Raw genomic sequence first — 19,227 nt, forward strand, 5'->3', positions numbered from 1 at the left:
AGGGTGCCCAGACAGGCTGTCTTTGCCTTGGAGGTATGAAGTTGGACCTCTTCTTTTCCTGTCTTCCCCCTGCTGTCATCCAGGGTGATGGGAAATCAGGTTTACAAAGAACACTTTATATAAATAATGGATCAAATGAATAAATTTTGCTCTGTAGGGCCATTCTTCTCTTGCCACTCTTGGCTGCCAAGAGAGGATGCTTTCTGCTTGCATTTTCTTTTCCTCCTTCTTAATAATGGCGTCTCAGATTTTATGCAGATTATTTCTCTGTGAAGTTCTTCCACGTTTGAAATGCCCTGGGCTTGCCTGCCATAGCTCAGACACTCATTAACATCCTCGCCATGCAATTGAAAAACAAGCAGGAGAAGGAGCAGCACAGCGTGTTTGAAAGCGGCGCTGCCTTCCTGCAGGCTGAGCCCTGAGCGAGTCCCCTTCTCCTCGGTGGCTGCAGTTGGGTGTCATGGGAATGATGAGCCCCATCTCCCTGGAGCTCAGGGAGCGGGAGGCGACGGGCCTCTGTGCACTTCAAAGTGGGCATGAGAGTCTAGGGAGACATTTCTCTTCTTGAACATATTGAACAAAGGAATGCAAAAACTCACAACAGCTATCTTCAATACTGCAAACCCAAATATCACCCCCCTGAAAAGCTGTGATTCAAAGTGACAGCTTTATCTGGCTTACATAATTTAAAAAAATGAATGTTTTTTGGCTTCTGAAGCTGCAATCCAAGCACTTATGCTTGACTGCAAGTGAGAGGGCAGCAGCCACTGGGACCCAACACTGGGTGAAGGTATATATTTAAAGGGGGATTACTCATCTCTCAGTATGTTTGCTTTGGCCTGTTGGTATGTACACACAGCAGTGGTGTTACAAAGCAAACAGGCAGTGCTCACCTTCATTTCATTAAACAGTTTTTATCTCAAATTGCACAGCACAGACTTGCAAATAAGTTCTTCAGAGTGTCACTGCTATCTAAATCAATTTTTGCAAGTTGTCTTGATTTTTTTTTTAAACTGCTCTGCCCTGGTTTGGAGTTGAAATAAGATATTTTCTCTTTCTTAAATTATCATGTGTGGCTGGGAGCTGTCATGTTGCTGCTGCATCTCACTGCCTAGGGCAACAGTGTAGACAAAAACCATGACTACTGCTAGCGATAGATACTGGCACCAGCCAGACCAGTTATCAGGCTTTACAATCTCATTGGCTTGGATTAACTAATATTTTTTCATGGAGTGAATAAATTACCATGTTTAGTTCTGTTTGCTCATCTCTCCAGTGAGGGTTTTGTGTTGAAGCTCATAAACTGTTCAGGCATGTAGGTGCCAAGATCTCTGTGCTGGGTCCCACTTGTGCTGTGGACCGGAGTGGGATCTCAACTGGTACCACTTCTCTGGTCCCATCCTGCTCCAGCCCAGCTTTGTTCCTGGGGAGTGTCCACACATGAGGAATGTGATGAGGTTGTTTTGGGGCTCCTCTGCAAGGAGCTGCTGTCCCCAGCTGTGCATCACAGGGTGAGGTTCAGACACTTCCCAGCACCAGCCTTCAATTTTAGTTTGGGTCAGAGGGAGACAAGTTTTCCTTTCTCTGCTGAGTCACAGCTGGAGTGGTCATTTCTGTGGCCCCCTCCCCAGTTCCTCCTCTCCCAAGCTAAACCAGCCTCCCCTGCCTCGCTGTTGGGGAAGATCTACAAATCCACCACCCAGCCCTCCCATGCAGTGCCTTACGTGATATTAAGATCATCTCCTTTTCCACCAGAGAGAATTGTGTCCCACTTGATCCTCTGCTTTTGGCTGAAGCTCCTGTGCCACTGGGAATTGTGGTGAACAGAGGTGCCAACCTGCCTTGGCCATCGTGGCTGCGTGTAACTTGGTGTGTGCACAGGTCTTTGATATGGGGGTGTCTGTGTTGACCTGTGGTTGTTTTAGAGTTTGTTTCTTCCAACCTTTTTGCTTACAAAGCTTGATCCTTGCTTCCTGTGGAGCAGGATCTCGGCAACCTCAGGCACAAAAGCCTCTGGCTCCATTGTGCCTCTCCCAGGCCGTTCTGCAGCGGCAGCACAAGAGGGGGCTGGCAGCACACGCTGCGGGACAGGACCCCCTGCCCCGCAGCACTGGGGGCCCCACGCCAGATGTGCTGGGGGCAGGCTTGGAGACGCCTGGTTCTTCCTCCCTGGCTGCATCTGGCAGATGGAGGAGGTGGGAAGCTGGGGCTATAAATGAAGTGAACAAAAACATAAAGAGCACTGAGAAGGCTGGAGAAGGATGTCCTCAAAATCAAAAATCAGCTCTGCAAGTAGCCCCTAGCATGGTCCTCCAGCTCTAAGGAGAGTCCCTGCCTGCATCCAGGACCAAGCAGAGCTGTCACAAGGCAAGCTGAACCCTTTCCCTCTCCTTTTCAAGTTATTTTTGGCTACTGGCGTCCTCTTGCCATTCTTCAGAGCCAGACCCTGGTAGCCAATCCTTCAGGCTCATGCCTCTGGGGCTGGTGCTCCTTCCTGCAGAACCTGCACCCTGAAAGTTTCTCTTCTACAGTGTGGAAATTTGGGTGATGGAGGCAAAGTGGAGCTGGAAGGAGTTCCCTTGTCCCACATTGAGCAGAATCTGACAGAATCTGACTTTCTTTCATTCTCTAGTAGCTTGTGACTCTGTAAGGGCTGGGAAAGGAGGAGCAAGGACACAGAGACATACTCACAACTTTGGGACTGACAAGGCACAGAAAGGCCATCTGCAGCTGTGGAAGCACAATGAGCCCAAGCAGGCACGCAGCTTATTGATCACATCCCAGTGTGGGACTGGCTGCCAGCTAGCCATAAATATGGAGCAGAGGCATGCTCGTCTGCACCCAGGGCATCTTCATCAACAAAATCAGGACAGAGGCTCTGCCTCCCTCATCCATCAGGCTGAAGCACTCCTTATTTCTCCGGTTAGATGTTTTCCCAGTGCGGGGATGTCAGTGCAATGGGGGTGAAAGGGCTTGGTGGAAACAAGCCCTGTTCCTCTAACAACAGAACACAGTGTCTCTGCTTACCCCGTGACCAAGGTCGTCAGCTGAATCCTGAAAACCCACCTGCTCTTTCTGGGAGGCAGGGTTTTATGGCAGAGGAGCTGCAGTTTATGGCACCGTGGAGAAATATGTTGGATGCTCTTGGCAATAGCAAATGGAAAGTTAGTCTATTAAACAGTAAATTATCCCTCCAATGCATCTTCATTGAGGAGGGTTAATGAGTGGCTGCAGGCAGAGTGAGTGGGAAAGAGTGTGTGTGTATGCACAGCGCGGATGTGGAACAATTGCTACATCTGGGGACCCCGGAGCCCCTGCTCCAACAATAGCATCTCCATGTGCAAGGCGCTTCACAGACACCTCCTCGCGTGTGGTTTATTCAAACCACCTTGCACTGCACCGCGGGGCTCCCAGGCGGTTGGTGTGTCCAGCCGTGCTGGGAATGGCATCTCTTCATCTGCATCTGGGCTGCTTGGTGCAAATGTTTCCCATGTAGGCTAGAGCTGGTTTTGGGAACCCAGGCTGCAGGGCTCAGCCCCTCTGCTCAGCCATGCCACAAAGCAGGGATGCTGTGCCTTGCAGACTGTCACCCTCCTGCTGTTCCACAATTGTTCGAGGCAGTGAGACAGAGTTCCCCCTACCTGGATGATCCCTGTTGTGTTAGGCTGGGACCAAATCCACCTACTTGGGAGTTTTGGCATCTCCTGCATCATCTCAGAGCAGTCAATGGATGCTGTTCCTTTCACTTGGTCCCAGTGGTGAAGGCGGCCAGGCAGTAGAGCTGCCTGGCTCCTGCAGTCAGCAGGGCCACATTCGCAGAGCAATGCTGGCCGTGTTTGCAGGGTGATGGTGGTGGTGTTCACAGCCAACACTGGCAGGGTCTAGCGGGTGATGCTGGCTATACTCACAGGGCAGTGCTGGCAGTTTGCAAGGCAATGCTGGCCACATTCACAGGGTGATGCTCTTGCTGTTCGTGAGGGAGGGCTTGTCCCTGGAAAGACACAGGAGAGAGCACATCCCAGCCCTGCCTACTGCTGCTGCTAACCAGGCAAGATTTACTGTGATCCCAGTGGCCCCAGCTGCCCGCACCACTCTATAATAGACCCATCAAGGGCATTGTCGTGCTGCAGGAGCCCAACAGGTACCTAATGGGGCTGACATGCCGGCCCGCTCCCACACAATGCCTCACTCTCCCAAGCCGAGTGTGTCTGGCAGGACAAAGGCAGCCTGGCCTCCCAGCATGAGCCAAGCTGGCCAGGCATGACAGATGTGGCCCGGGACAGCCCAGCAGCCCACCCTGCACAAAGTCTCTGGGGGACGCTAAGAAGCTGAAGGTTACGGCCACTCTGCTCCCAACACATCTCCAGCTGGTCTTATGGCCACTGCTCCCCAAACAGGTGTTGCTGGTGGGAGGAAGGGTTCAAAGCACAGCCCCAGTGCAAGGGGATGACAGATCCTGCTGCTGGCAATGCTCCTCAGCAGGAGGTTGGAGCAGGCACCGTGCAGGCATGTGTTGGGTTTGCGTGGCAAGGCTTTGGTAGTAGGGGGACTTCTGTGAGAAGCTGCTAGAAGCTTCCTCCATGCCCAGTGGAGCCAGTGCCACTCAGCTTCAAGACAGACTGACCACTGCCCAAGGCTAAGCCCATCAGCAATGGTGGTAGCAGCTCTGGGATAATGTACGTAAGAAAGGGAAAAGTTTCTGCACAACACCAGCAGCAGCTGTAGAGAAGAAAGAATACGTGAGAGGAACAGCTCTGCAGACACAAAGGTCATTGAAAGAAGAGGGGGAGGAGGTGTTCCAGGCACCAGAGCAGAGATTCTCCTGCAGCCTGTGGTGAAGCCCAGGGTGAGGCAGGATGTACCCCTGCAGCTCATGGAGGTCCACAGTGGAGCAGAGATTTGCCTGCAGCCTGTCCTGAGGAGAGAGAAACAGCAGAGACAAAGTGTGATGAACTGACCACAGCACTCATTCCCCATCCCCTTGAGTCACTGATAGGGAGGAGATAAGAGAAAACTGGGAGTGAGGTTGAGCCCAGGAAGATGAAAGGGATAGGGAAAGGTGTGCTTTTAAGATTAGGTTTTATTTCTTATTATCCTACTCTGATCTGATTAGTAATAAATTTAACTAATTTCCCCAAGTAAAGTCTGTTTTGCCCGCATTGGTAACCAGTTATCTCTCCCTAGCCTTATCTTGGCCTATGAGCTTTTCATTACATTGTCTCTCCCCTGGCCAGCTGAGGAGGGGAGCGACAGAGTGGCTTTGGGGGGCACCTGGTGTCCAGCCACAGCCAGCCCACCCTACTGCCTCTGTTTAAAACACTTCTGCTCTGCAGCAGTGCCTGATCCCACTCTGAGAAAGGCTGAGCACTGCTGTGGGCAGGTGATAGCCGCAGCACTGCTTCAAAGTGTGGCACAAATGGGCCAGAGTGTGCTGCCTCCCCCCCTGCATGCCCAGTGCAGGGTACAGCACACTGCCTTGAAGCCCAGGCGTGCTGGAAGGTGCTATCAGGCGACTCAGTGCCAGCCCAGCCCACGGGAGAGCTAAGAGGGGCAAGCTGTGACCCATCCTGAGTGGGAGGAAATGCCTGGATGCTGCCCTGAGGGGCTTGGCTTAATATTGGCAGCAATTTTTTGTTTGAAGCTTTGTAGCTGCTTCGCATCTCTTTGCACGACAGGTCTGGCGCGTACCCTGGAACCCTTCCCCGGATCTTCCCATGAAAATTCCTACAAAAAAAGCTTCTGCTTCATTTTAACCAAGCCCAGAGCCCATCAGACGATCCAGATGGTCTCTCTCTCTATCAAGCAGTTTGGCCCAAATCCCGGTGGCAGACGGCAGGACCAGGCCTCCCCTGATAAAGAAGTTTGGGGTTTATTTTTCTCCCTGCTCCTCATCCATATTCAGTGGAACCCTGGGCTTTTCCCAGGCAGCTGTTTTTCTCTGAGGCCCACCCCATCAGGGTGCCTAGGTGACTTGGGATCACCCAAATGCACCAGGGGCTGAGGTGTGGGAGGAGGGTCTTGGTACACAGCCTGTCCCTCCACACTGCTGTCCTGGCTCACCCAGCCCTTGTTGTGTTGGCAGCCCTAAAAGGGTGTTGCTTTTGCAACTGGGGCAGATGCTGAGGAGTCAGGCAGGGCTGGCAGCCCAGCTCAGTGGGATGCCCCATGGTGCTGGGGCATGGGGCATTGGCTGCATGGCAGGTGGAGGCAAAAAGCTCACAGAGAACAGCAGGACTTGAGGTACCTACAGGAGAAAATGTGGATGTCAGCCTGAAACAGGGTTTTGAGCTTCCCAGTCCCGCACTCTCACTGGAACCAGGATGGGTGATGATGGGCTCCAGGCCCTGCTGGCTACTCCCTTTGCCAAGACCACAGCCCCATATAAGTGACTGGGTGTTGCTGCAGCTGGATGCAGAGATGGAAGGAGCTTGCTTTTTCTGAGGATCACAAGGGTTTGCCTGAGGCAAGTGCCTGAAAAATGGAGGAAACAAGATCCCTTGCTGCCTCCCGCCTTCCTGCCAGCGCCAGAGGTAAAGGGCAGGTTAGGAAGACCCAGTTCTGCTCTGACAGCCAAGCGGTGAAGGGGAGTTTGTGAGGGAGGGTGATCACAAGCATCACACTGATAGCAGCCTTTTGGGGACACCGAGCCATTCTGAAACAACCTTCACCCCCCAAAATTCAGCCAAGGTCTACAGTTCAGACCCCTTCAGGTGCCGTTGCCACCGGGATCTCCCTGGGAGCCCCAGGAGAGACTGCAGGGCCACCTCTGCAGAAGCTGTGCCAGCAAGGGGTCGGCTCTCAGAGTCCTGGGAAGCAGCTCATCTTCCTTGCTGTCAGGGCTGCTGGGTAGCAACAACGAACAAACCCCTTTCATCCATCTCAGGCACAGCTTCCTCCTGGGACTGGGGCCAGAGGAAGGAGATGTCACGAAAATGCAGACAGATGATGGGAGCCAGCATTTGGGATGGAAAAGGGCTGCTGATCTGGGCCAAGCTGGTGCAACCCTGTGTGTGCATGAGGTGGTCCTCGCTGGAGCAGGACTCCATGCAGACACCTCCCTCTTGCCCTGATTAAGGAGCTTGTGGAGCTCCATGCACAGAGGACATTGATTTAAGAGGCACTCCAGCCCCTGGGACCTGCCACCACCCCTGCAAATACCCACCATGCTCTGTTGGATTGGGAAATGAGTGTGCACTGCGGTGTCCATGCTCACACACGTGGTACAGTGCAGCAGGCTCCCATCTCCCCTCCTTCCATGGGTTTCCTCTCTGAGGAGGACGTTTGCAGCAGTTGCTGCCACAAGCCAGGGCTGTGTTGGGCATATCAAAATGCCTGTTGCTTTTTTTAAGGACTCGGCTCTTGGAGCCATGGGGTTACAAGTGTTTCAGGTGACATTAATAAAACAGGTGACCAGCCCTCCTGGATACACCTCCTGCCTTGCATTTGCAGATCTCAGGGAGGAAAATGGAAGGCAATAAAACGAATGCAATGTTTGCATTACTGAGATGTCAACTGTTTAGGGCCAAGCTTACAAGATTTCTTGGCTTCACTTCCTTTTTGCACTGAAACAGGTGTATTTTGCCTTGTTCTTCCCTGTAGGTTAGCCAAAAAGACGTTTTGGTTACTTTATTTTTAATGATGTTCCTCTGGAATGGAAAAGAACATAGCTAATGCCACAGCCAGGACTTCAAGATTTGCGTGTGGGGCAAAGCACAAAGCAGAGCTGCCACCCAAGTGCCCTCTGCACGCTGGGGTGCTGAGCCGCGGGGTTCCCACTCAGGGACCAGGCATCATCCCAGTTGACAAGCACCAGCCTGTCCTGCGGTCCCCGTGGGCTGCCAGGTCCCCGTGCCTCACCTGGACTCTGTGGATGACGGGACGGGGCTTCGGGCTGCCGGGTGGGAGACAGGCCAACGCTGCCTTAAGTACACCAGGGGATGCGAAAGCTTTTGGCACCCCTGAGGAGAGGGGAATGCTCTGCCTGCGGCCGCCCGGCTCACAGGCTGTTTCTCCCCGGGTGCCGCTGCCCGCCACCCGGCAACCCGCAGCCTCTCCCGGGGAAGTCGGATGCTCCGCGAACCAACCGCGCTGTCCCGGGCGGGGGGACCGAGTCGGAGCCCGCCTTCCTGCACGGTCGGGGCGGTGCAGAGCCCCGACGGCTCCGGCGACCGGGGTGCCGGTGCCCTGCCCGGCCAGGACCGCTGCTACCTCCGCTGCCGCGGGTACAGGGGGCGCGGGGAGGGGCGCGGGTGGTGGCGGGGGGGCCCGTCGGGGCGGGGAGGGCGGGAGGGAGGAGCCAGCGCGGGGGCTGAGCCTGGGCTGCGGGATGGGGCGGCAGTGAGGGTGGGCGGGTGTGCGCCGACGGGGCTCTCGCCCCGCAGCCGAGCCGAGCCGCGCGGAGCCCAGTCTCGCTCCGCTCCCCGGTGATGCGCAGCGGCCGCAGCGCCTGACCCCGCTGCCCGCTGCCATGGCGGCCCCGACCCCCGGGGGGCCGGGGGGGGTCCCGGCGGGGCTGCGGGCCGCCGCCTGGCTGCTGGTGTGCGCCGCGCTGTGCCGGGGCCGCGCCGCCGCCTGCCCGCCGCTGTGCGCCTGCAGCGGCACCACGGTGGACTGCCACGGCTCGGCCCTGCGCGCCGTGCCCCGGAGCATCCCCCGCGGCACCGAGCGCCTGTGAGTACCGCCGGGCTTTGTCCGCCGCCGGTGGGCGTGCGGCGGGCCGGGGTGCGGGAGCCCGGCGGGGCGCCGGGGCCGGGGGCTTGTCCGAGAGTGCGTGTCCAAAAGCGCGTGGGGAGCGAGTGCCCCGCGGGGCCGCGTGGGCAAGAACCCCGCGGGGGGAGCGGAACGCGCTCGGGAGCCTGTCAGGAGTGTGTGCGGGAGCCCGTCAGGGGACGCGTGTGCAAGAGGCCGTCCGTGGCGGGGGTGTGCAGCAGCCTGTCTGGGATGTGTGCAAGTGCCCACCGTGTCTGTTCAGGGCAGTACGTGTGCAAATGCCCGCGGGGCCACGGTCGGCCGCCCAAAAGGTGCGTGTGCGAGAACCTGGTGGGGTGGGTGATGTGCGGTGTCCCGCTACGCCCGGGGGTTGTGTGTCTGTAAGTTCCCGTCCGGGGGATATGCGTGGAAGAGCCTGTTGGGTGAGTTTACGTGCATTATCCCCTTCCTGAGGGGGGTGCAATAGCCTGTTGAGGTGGAGAGCAGTGCGGGTGTGAGAGAGCCTGCTGGGGCAGGGTGTGTGTGTAACCCTTTCTCTGTGTGAGGGTCGTGCAAGGGGTCCGGCATGTCCAAGGACCCGCGTGTGCCAGTGTTTGTGCAAGCATGCGGAGCGGGTTGGGATTAGAGCTGTGCCCGAGGGAGTGGGTTGCTCCGGGGGGGCATTTGCGCTGGGGCAGCCCAGAATGGACTGCGCCTGTGGGTCCGCGAGCCGCACAGCACCCCCGGCAGGTGTGTGGCCACCCCTGCCGGGACTTGTCAGAGGGTAGCTACACAGCCAGAGAGGTTCTCTGAGGGCTTCTGTCACCCCAAGCCCCTACCTGTGCTGGGCACCCCTTTGTCCCCAGGAAGCTCTCCTGGGAGTGCCGCACATCATGCTAGGATCAGTTCCAATTCCCCCAGCTCCCCTTGAAACTCCCCCACGGTTTGACCAGCCTTCCGCCGTGCTGATCACCCATCGTGAGCCAGGCAGCTCACCCATCCTCTCCAGTCCCCTGTGCCTGCACCCCAGTCCTCATCAAATCCCTTGCCACGTCCTCAGGGGTGTGGGGAGGTGTCCCTGGCTCTCTTAGCTGGGCCCCACTAAGGAAGGCTTTTCTCTCACAGTCATGGTCCAGCCGGCTGTGCTGTGCTGAGCTCCCCTGAGCAGGAGGGGTGCCTCTGCTGCTGCACCTGGCTGGGCAGGTCTCCCTGCCTGGGGTTCTGTGGCTGCACGGGGTCCCCACCCAGGGAGAGCGAGCAGCATGAGCTGAACGTGTCCAACCTGCTGCTGGCAGCAGGTTCCTGGCGTGCAGGAACCCTGTCCCGGCCAGAGAGCAGGGCTGTCCCCAGCCTGTACCCTCTACTCAGTAGCAGCAGGTGCCCCATCCCAGTAGCTGCAGTAGAGCATAGTGGCACAGTAGCTGTCTGGCCCTGGCCCTGGGGCCAGGCTGCTCCCACATCCCCCTTGCAGTGCAGGGAAGTGTTGAGCTGCTGCCTCCTTGGGCAGGAGAGCTGCAGGATATGTTCTAGAGCAGCCACACACGGGGCTCCTGGCCCTGTGCTGTGCTGTTTGCAGCTCCTGAACCGTGACTGTGCCCTTTGCCTGCAGATGGGCAGAGACCCTGCAGGCAAGGACTGCATGCAGGGACTGCAGACAGCCTGGCAGCTGCCAGGGCTGCACCCAGCGTGCAGCGTCAAGAGCTCTGCAGGATACCACTTTAGAGGAGTTTTCTTTTCTCCCACCATAATTATCCTCATACAAATGATTATTACCCAGCACGGCAACCAGGCTGCTGTGAGTTGCCATCCCATAGACCCAGTTTATGAGGTCTGAGACAGGATCCCCCCTTCCCTCTGTGTCCAGGGCAGGGGGGAGGTTTATGCATAGCCTGCACTAGCCCTTTCTGCCTCTCAGGGAGCTTAATGGGGTCCTTGGCATCAGCTCTCCATGCACCTGGGTGCAGGGTCCTGGGGTGAGTTGGCATTCAGTCCCCACCTCTGCCCGCTGGGCAGGTGCTCAGTACTGCTCAAATGAGGCAATGCTGGAATGAGCTAATGGAGGATGCCTTTGCTGGGTGTCCCTCTCCTGCCCTGGCAGGGCATCTCTCCCCTTCTGGCAGTGGGTCCTGTTGCTGTCTCTCGTTCTGCCTCCACTGACCTGGTCCTCCATGTCTGTTGCCATTCAGCAGCATTGGGTTTTCTGGATTTTAATGCAGCTGGCGATGCCGGATCTTCTGGCTGGACTGAGCTAGACATGCTTGCTCTCTCGTGGGTGTTGTCTGCTGGATAACTACTTCCTGCTGTTTTGCACACCCTTGCAGGTGCTTGAGGGTGTCTGTGCAGAGCAGGTCTATCTCCTAGCAGTGAAATCCTGCTGTAGCAGCTCGTAAGTGAGTTTCAATTCCCTGTAAGCAGGCTGCAACCTTGTAGTCTCCAACTTCTCAGTGTTTGATGGAGCAAGGTCAGCTATCAGCCACAGGGGAGTCTGCAGCAGGGCCTGTGCTCGGGACTTGCTCTCTCCAGGGACCAGCTCTCTGTGGGAAGTCATCAACCTCTTACCAGTGCTCTCCACTGCCTGCCTCTTTTCCTAAGCCCTGAGATGCACAGTGTGAGTGACGCCAACCTCACCATGCACCCCACAGTGCCAGTGAGCAGTGGTGTCCCTGCCACTGAATTTCTCTCCTGTTGCGTGCCAGTGCGGTGTTTGGAGCCTGCAGGCTTTCTCCAGCCTCCCACCTGGCTGAGCCCCACGGTGGCATGGGTTAAGCCCCTGGACAGGGCAGCACTGCTGCTGGCACTGCCATAGTGGGGACTCAGTCAGCAGCATTCTGCAGCGATGTTTGAGCTCCATTGCTTTTGAAATACACCCTTTTCCTTTGAAGAAGAGGGAATTACTTGCCTTGCAGAGTCACTGCAACTTTGGAGAATCATGGGCTGGGGGAAAATTGTCTTGTCTTCTGCTTCGCAGTTTGCCCTGTGATACCTTCCTGGTGGGTGTCATGCTGTTGGTAGAAACTAAGGGCTGCAGACATGTCTAAGATGGACCATGAGTGATGGTTGCATGGGGGGGACAGGACCCCTCCCCCTTGTGCCAAGCCACAGCACATTGCTCCCTAAGTGCCTTTTAGTCTGCAACCCAACATAAATGGGGGTTGTGCACCTGCCCTCTGACTGGATCGGGGCTGAGCAAGGCGGGAAGCAGCAAAGTCTGTGGGCACTTTGCACAGATGCCTGTGCTTCTGCCTACACCTCTGGCAAGCACAACAGAGGCCTGAAGGCTTTGTAGGCAGGATGGGGTGATAATCCTCCAGCACTACAGTGTTATCTGCTTCCAGGAGTCCCTCAGGCTTCAGCCACCAGAGAAGAGTTGTGGGAGAAGGTCACAGTTCCCTTCCCCATTTGCTTGCTTTTCTTTCTTTCTTCCTTTGACAGTGTCTCTGAAGAGCAGGTTGCCCTGGTGGGGAGGTGGATCGCTCTCCCCACACCAGCAGGATCAGTGCAAATTTGCCACTGTCAAATGGCAGCTTCCAGCCCAGCTCTTTGCTTGTATGGGATGACTTGACTGTGATGGCGTCACACTCTCCTGCTATTGAAGTTTTTGGCTGACAGCTGAGAATTGCCCCACTTGCCCCTTTTTCCTCATTTCCCATGAGCTGAACATCCACCATCTCACTGTGGGCTGTGTAGTGTCCCTCCCTGCATGTGGGAGGGAGCAGAGCTGGGTTTGGGGGTCCCCATCACTGCACGCCTCTTGGCTCTGGCTTTTCCCTTCCAGGGTCCCTGGTCTCAACATTTCATGGGGCTTCTGTTTGCCTGGTTCCCAAAGTTGGGGGTTTGCCTGTGCTGAAATGGGCCCCATGCAGTCTGTAGCCAGCCTGCCATCCCTCTGTCTGCTTTGGTGGAAGGAAGGGGTGCTGTGCTACAGCCTTTGGGTGTGAGAGCACCATGCCAGGGCGGCTGCACCTGAAGCACACTTGCATACTGCCCAACCATCCTCTGCCACAATTCTGGCAGCAAGCTCTTGACCAGAGCATGTTCAATACATTCACCTGCTTCTACCTCTCACCAGTTAATCAAAATGTCTTGCAGCAGCCAGGCTGGTGTATGGCAGCAACACTCCTGCATTCCACACTGGTTGCTGGGCTGCTTCTCCTTTCAGGGGCTTTGAGGAATGCTCGTTCTTAGGAAGCACCTTGAGGAAGTCAACCTCTCCCTTCCCTGAAGTGCCCGGGCAAGTTCTCAGTGAGCAGTCTGGTTGCAGAGGGTCTGCACAGGCTCTGCAGAGCTCTGGGGCAGGATGCAGGACCATTGTCCAGCCAGGGCAGTGCTTGGCTGGCCCTGCAGCCCTCAGCTCTCAGGAGAGCCAGTGCTGGGCACTGGGAGGATGCAGGCTGGCTTGGGAAGGTAGCTTGCCCAGCCCACTGCAGTGGCTTCCTTGGGAGCCTTCCTGGACAGAGGAAATTTGCAATTCTATTCCAATTTCTCCCTTCAGCTACGTCCAAGGCAGATGCTGTCTATATATTGCCATGGTAACGCTGCGTTCTCACTCTCTATGGAATTGCATGCTGGAAAAATATTAGTTTAAAAAACTATGTCGTGTTTGTATTGACTGAAGTCGAGGCTGATAGTGGAGGATCTATTGTCCCCTGGTTGGGAAAAGTCACCAGTAACAGGCAATAAAGCCAGGCAGATTGGCCTCTGGTGACCACTTCTCACCCCACACAACAATTGCTTCCCTATAAACCCTTCCCTGGCTCTGTTTTATTGCATCCTTTAAAACAGATATTTTTGCCTTAAATGTGCTGCCACTTTGGTCCTCCAGAGTGATGCATTGTGCTAACAGCCATTCCTTGCTGCTGAGGTGGGAGCAAGGAAGGGGAATTGTTTCCAGTTTTAATTATGGATCTCTCACGTGCACCTTCAAATGCCATTGCTGCTGTGCCCAGAGTCTGCAGCCCCAGGGTGAGCTGGGCATGGTGGCCACGGTGCCAGTGCAGGGCAGCACACACAGAAACAGTCCAGTTACAGAAACAGACTCATTACAGGACGTGCATTTGCTTTGAGTTTCATTCTCCCCTACTTCATTGTTTCCTATCAAAACTCTGGCTGGCAGAAGAGTGAGGCAGCTATAAAAGGTAAAGGATGCACGAGGGACCATCACAGGGCAGCAGAACCTGCAGCCTGGGGGAACAGAAGGGATTTGGGGTACCACCAGGGTGGTGTGGGCAGGGAAAGGGTGTCCTGTCCAGGGAAAGGTGTACAAGCCCGTTACCTCCCACTGAAGAGGGGCTTTTCCTGTATCCTTGCACTGATTTGCTCTCTGGCAACCTGGTGCAGGAGAGTACTGGAGCAGGAGGTGCATGTGGGCAGCTGAGGGAGTCTGTCTTTGTCTTGCTTCTGAGTCCTTCATGGTTCCCTGCCCACTCCAGAGGTACTTAGCGCTGCGGACGTGCCCTCTTGATCTTTATTGCTACTGAAATAACCCTTCCTAAAACCTGAGAGGCAAGGAGATGTTTCTATGTGTGTTTTGCTGAAAAGCAGTAAAAAACACAGTTGTGCGTTAGCAAATGGCCTCATCCCAGGGGACGTCAGACCCAGATCACTGCTCCCTGGCAGGCTTCCAGTGCGAGTAGCTCCAAGGCCAGCTCCAGCAGCTGGCCCCTGTCCCCCACTCGAGGGACAGCCAGGGATGGCAGTGGCAGGAATGGTAAGGGGAGCAGAGGTTTTTCTGCTGTACATCACCAGGATGCAATTAGCAATGTGAGCAGTAAGGATAGTTTGCAGCCGGGTCCTTGGGATTGTGGTACTGCTGGAAGTGAGAAGGAAATGAGGTGGGATGGAGGAGACCTCTCCATGGTGTTTGTGTGGGGTTGGTCCAAGGCTGTCCCCTCAGGAATCATCTGCTACATTCAGGCTCTGAGGCTGTGCTGACTGTCTGCTTCCCTGGCATGCATTTTGGATGCACTTGCTGCTCAAAATAGCAGAGGCAAGTGTCCTATGGGGGAGAGAGGCTGCTAGAGGAGGAAGATCAGAAAAAGGGAAGATTAATTTTTAAAGCGATGCAGCCAAGGAGCAGCCCTGGGCACCAAGACTGAGAGAGATGCAAGCTCCTCGCCCTGGATATTTCTTGGTTGGAGGAAGCCCTACATCCCAAATGGGGTGCTCCAGGAGACCCATCTGCTCTGGGATTGAGAAGGCACCTGTAACTGAGCAGATGAGGTGCACTTGTCCTCCCATCCCTGCTGTGAGCAGCTCCAGGATGGATGAGCCAAAGAGGTTTTGCTGAGGAAGATGCAAAGTGGAACTTAATCTGATGAGTGGTAGGATGAAGCCTGAGGGCTGGGCAGCCTCCCCTGCCCTGGGAAGCAGAGAAGCTACAGAGCAGCTCCTCACCAGGCCACTCAGCACAGCATAAAAAGCCAAATTTTGTGGGTATCCAGGAAAATCTGTTCTCTTGGCTGAGTCTCAGTTTCCACATTTATGGAACAGAAATGACCTGCTGCCTTTTCTCTCTCCCCCTGGGGTTCAGGGAGGTTATTTATTTATTTTTAACCTGAAGGTAATAACCACAATGCTGCGTGAGTGTAAAGCATTCCCTGCCTGCGAGCAGCTAATGGCTGTGGCATGAAAACCCCAGAGAGAAGTTAGGAGAACAGAAAGCCTTCCGGATCCTCACTGTTACTTGCATGATCGATGCTGTTTGTAATGCTTAAAGATCTGTCGTGACGCTAACCTGCTGTACTATCTCGTAAAAGCTTACAGAGCTCCTGTGCTCTGGGGCCAGCGCTGTGCTTGGGGCTGGGCAGTGATTCTGAGATGAGCCCAAACGGCACTTCTGGGGCTCTGCCTGTTGGGCACCTGCAGGCAGCTGGTAGGGGCGGTGCTGGCAAGGTGTTCACCCTGTGAATGACACCCCTAAAGGGTCTTCGATGTAGCCCTTGGGCACCTTTGCTCGTCTTGAGGGGTCTGGTCAGAACAGGGATGGGATGGGATGGGAAAGGGCAAGAAGGTGCTGAGCCCCTTGTGCAGCTATGTCAGCCCAGGACATGCATGACTAGTGTCCCCTCCCTGAGCAGCACCCTGTAACTCCCTGGTACCTTGGAGGGGATGGAGTTAGCACCCAGCCATGCCCAAATGGGCTCCAGGGAGCTGGTGAATGCGGTGCCAGTGCTGGAGGGGACCAGCTCTCCCAGGACTGGGAAGGGCTCTGCTCCACCTTTCCTTGTTTGAGCAGCTCAGTGAGCCTGTGCTAGGGCTCAGTTACATTCCAGCAGCTGGGTGAAATCTTGAGAAGACTTGAAAAATGCAATAAAAGTGTAGGATGAAAGGTTGCAGCTGGCTCTGCCCCCCAGTGCTGAGCACAGGGGTCAGTCTGGAGTCAAAGCCTCATCCGTGTTCCCATTAGCAGTCTGTGTGATGGGACACGAGTTGCTTATGACAGTTGCAGATGCCACCAGGCTGGGAGAGATGCGAGAGGGCTGGAGAATGGGCTGAGATTTCAGAGCGGGCTTGGTGAATGGCAGGAATGAGCTGACAGAAAGGAAGGTGTTGCCTGGGGACTAGAGGAAAGTGCTTGGTGGGAAAGAGTCACCAACAGCACAGATGTGGAATGGGAGCAGGAACAGAGTGGGTCCTGCCCCTGCAAGTCAGAGAGGCCCTGAGGGAGAGCTGTGCCCTTGGGACTGGGGGATTGGTGGGGAGAAGTGGGCTGGGAAAGAGGCCTGCACAGGCAAGGGAGCAACTAGGTCTCTGCACTGTGGTGACCTGGCCAGGCAGAGACGGGGTTCATCTGCTGTGGGAGAGGCTCAGGTCAGAGTTTTGGGAATGTCCTTGAGGCAGGAGCAGTGACATGCTGGAATAAGGCACAGGGTAGTTTCAGTCCCTGTCCTTGAAGGAGCAGTGTGTGCATCTGCCTGGATTGATGGAGGGTGGCAGAGGTACTGCTGTGGGGTGCGTGACCTTCCAGCCTTCATTTCTCCGCTTCCCTGATTATTATCTGGCACTGCCGGCTCCAGCTGGGGTCAAGGCTCTGGGATGAGGGCTCTGGAGCTGCTGGGAGGGGAGCCATGCCCTTGGGAGCAGGTGCTCTGAGGCAAGGGCAGGAACAGCGGAGCAGTGAAGACTTTCAAGGGAGGGACACATCTCATGGACAATAGAAGTGCCAGCCTCACCAGGCACCAGGGCAGGGGTGGCCCTTGCAGCAGGCACCACAGGAGCATGGATCCATCTCCACCAGCCCCTGCAGTCACTGCCCAGAGCTGTGGGCTGTGTGCTCTGTGCTGGCACTGATGGGCTGGGGCACATTTTGCCACTGGTGGGTGCCAATGCAGGAATTCATCTCACAGGCTTTCCCTCTGCATTCTTAAAAGCAGGATTCTGGGGAGCAGAGCAGTTAGGATTTCTGCCTCAGCAGGAGAGCAGAGCTGAGCTGAGCCGCAAGGACAGGAGTCACATGTGTGCTGAATAGCTGATGCCTTGCAACGGAGTAGGGATAGTGGGATTGCGCTGTCTGCTCCTTCCCGCTCCTGATAAATCAGTGCCCAGGGAAATATCATTCATGTTGGCTGTATTTAATAAATTAACTCTCAGCATTTGTGCTCTCTGAGGTTGTTACTGAGTTAGTGTAGCTGAAAACCCTGCAAAAGGAAAAGACACATCGGACCCCCTGGGAATGGATAAGCCATCCAAAGCTAGAAACCAAATATAAACTCAGACTATGCAAATCCAGTCTAACAAACCCTGCTGCAGCACAGACATCCCATCTGGGAGTGGGATGATCCACAAGCAATGTAGCAAAGGGACTGATTGTTTTAATGACTTTCCTCTACCCAGGGAGAAATGGGAGGGGGGTTTCTGAAACTTGAGCGTTGTAAATGAAAATTCGCCGCCTCTCCAGCAGCAGTGTGAGATTTGGAGTGCTGGGGGGAGAGAGGAAGGCAGCCAAAATTAACTTGAGGATGCTTTCTGGTGTTAAATCCTTTGAATTAGTGAGAAAAGAGCACACCCTGTGTTTCTGCTTTCAAGTCACAGTCCAGAAATACAACCAATCTGCTGGGCAGTTCCCCAGACACATCAGTCCTTATTGAAGCTCTGCTGTGTGGAGCAGGGCAGAGTGTTTTGCTTCACTAGGAAAGGGCATGGAGGCAGTGGGTGAGCAGCTGAGCAGCAGGGATCCGGCTTTCTGGGCACTGCAGACTGTAATTTATCTCCATGAGGAACTGAAGGGGGTTCAGAGGGGAAAAAATGTCATGAAGTTAAATGGCAGTGTTGCCTCGGCATCCTTACAAATAGGCTTTACCTGCTGTTCGTTCCAGTCTTGGTTGCAAAGGCCATCATTTACCTGAACAAAGGCATGGAGGGATGCTGGGAGCAGTTGTCAGGGAGCACACAGAGCCAGTCTCTGAGGGAGTGGGACTGTCAAGGGGCCCTGAGACACAGCCCCACTGCTGAAGTATCCCAAGGATGCTCAGTGAGCATGCAGGGAGTGGAGGCTAGGGTGGGCTGTGTGGGCAGCAGTCCTGCCTGTGCCTTCTGGTGCTGCAGTCTTTGGTCTGCACTGTCCCAGAAAATGCCTGGGAGAGAGGGCAGAGCCTGGTTTCGGCATGTGCAGGGACTGGCCATGTCTAGTCTGTGGCTCTTTGGTGTTTCTGCATGTTTCCATGCTGCTTTGCCTGTGCTCTGCCTCTGGCTAAGGCTCTGGGATGCTGGTGCTCTGAGGACAGCACCTCCTTGGGCTTTGCAGGCTGAGATGTGAGTCCTGGCTGTCAGGTGGGGCAGTTCTAAATCAAGCCTCTCTGCTCTATCTCTCTGCAGTACCAGAGATGTCTCGACTCCCAGTTACACGTTGTAGCCAGAGTAATGTTAGGCATGTTTGAAGGAAGGTGCCAGGAGTCCTGCTGGGAACCCTCCCTCACCAGGAACTCGAATGGGTGCCATTGCCTCCAGCGTGGCCCTGGGGGTCTTCCAGACAATCTTCTTTGCCAAGGAACCTTTAGGGCATTTGGAGAAAACCACTCCTGAAGCTGTGATTTCTCCCTGGCCTTAGCTGACTCCAGAGCTTCGGTCCAGTGGGAGGTGGCCACACAACTGCACATACCAAGCGACCCCCTTTGCGGTGATAAATGTCCCTAAAACGTGTGACACACCCCAGTGCTTCATGCCTGGGACTTACAGCCTGCCTGACCATGGCTTTTGCTCCTACTGAGAGGGTCAGGACCGTCTAGTTCGGAGGCCCATCCCCGGCAGCCTGCTGTCCTCTCTTCGTGCTGGCCGTGCTGGGAGCGAGGGGAGTCGTGGGGCTGCAGAGCCCGAGTGTGGGTTTCAGTTTAATCACTGGGGCTGAGGAACCTCTATTCATTCCCGCTTGCATTCATCTGTGTCCTAGTAACGGTGCTCTCCCAACCTCCTTCCCAACACAGGCACACACGGCTGGATAATGGCAGGAGCCCGGCAATCTCGGCGCTGAATAGCGCTGTAATTACGGGGCTATAATGGCGAGCTGGAACTCATTAGCCATTATCAGCCGTTTCAGCAGGACAA

General features: G+C 55.4%; 1 protein-coding gene across 2 annotated transcripts in view; it reads left to right on the plus strand.

Annotated features, from left to right (window-relative positions):
• The first annotated feature begins 8,467 nt into the window (after positions 1–8,467).
• Positions 8,468–19,227, plus strand: part of SLIT1 (slit guidance ligand 1) — a 61,356-nt gene continuing 50,596 nt past the window's right edge. Inside the window, exon 1 of one of the 2 annotated variants that reach the window (XM_069019851.1) lies at positions 8,468–8,670. In XM_069019851.1, the coding sequence (XP_068875952.1) occupies positions 8,468–8,670 (203 nt within the window). The remainder of the gene's footprint in view (positions 8,671–19,227) is intronic. The other variant, XM_069019852.1, reaches the window with a different exon arrangement.

The sequence above is a fragment of the Aphelocoma coerulescens genome, chromosome 6 (assembly GCF_041296385.1).
Source record: "Aphelocoma coerulescens isolate FSJ_1873_10779 chromosome 6, UR_Acoe_1.0, whole genome shotgun sequence".
Lineage (NCBI taxonomy): Eukaryota > Metazoa > Chordata > Aves > Passeriformes > Corvidae > Aphelocoma > Aphelocoma coerulescens.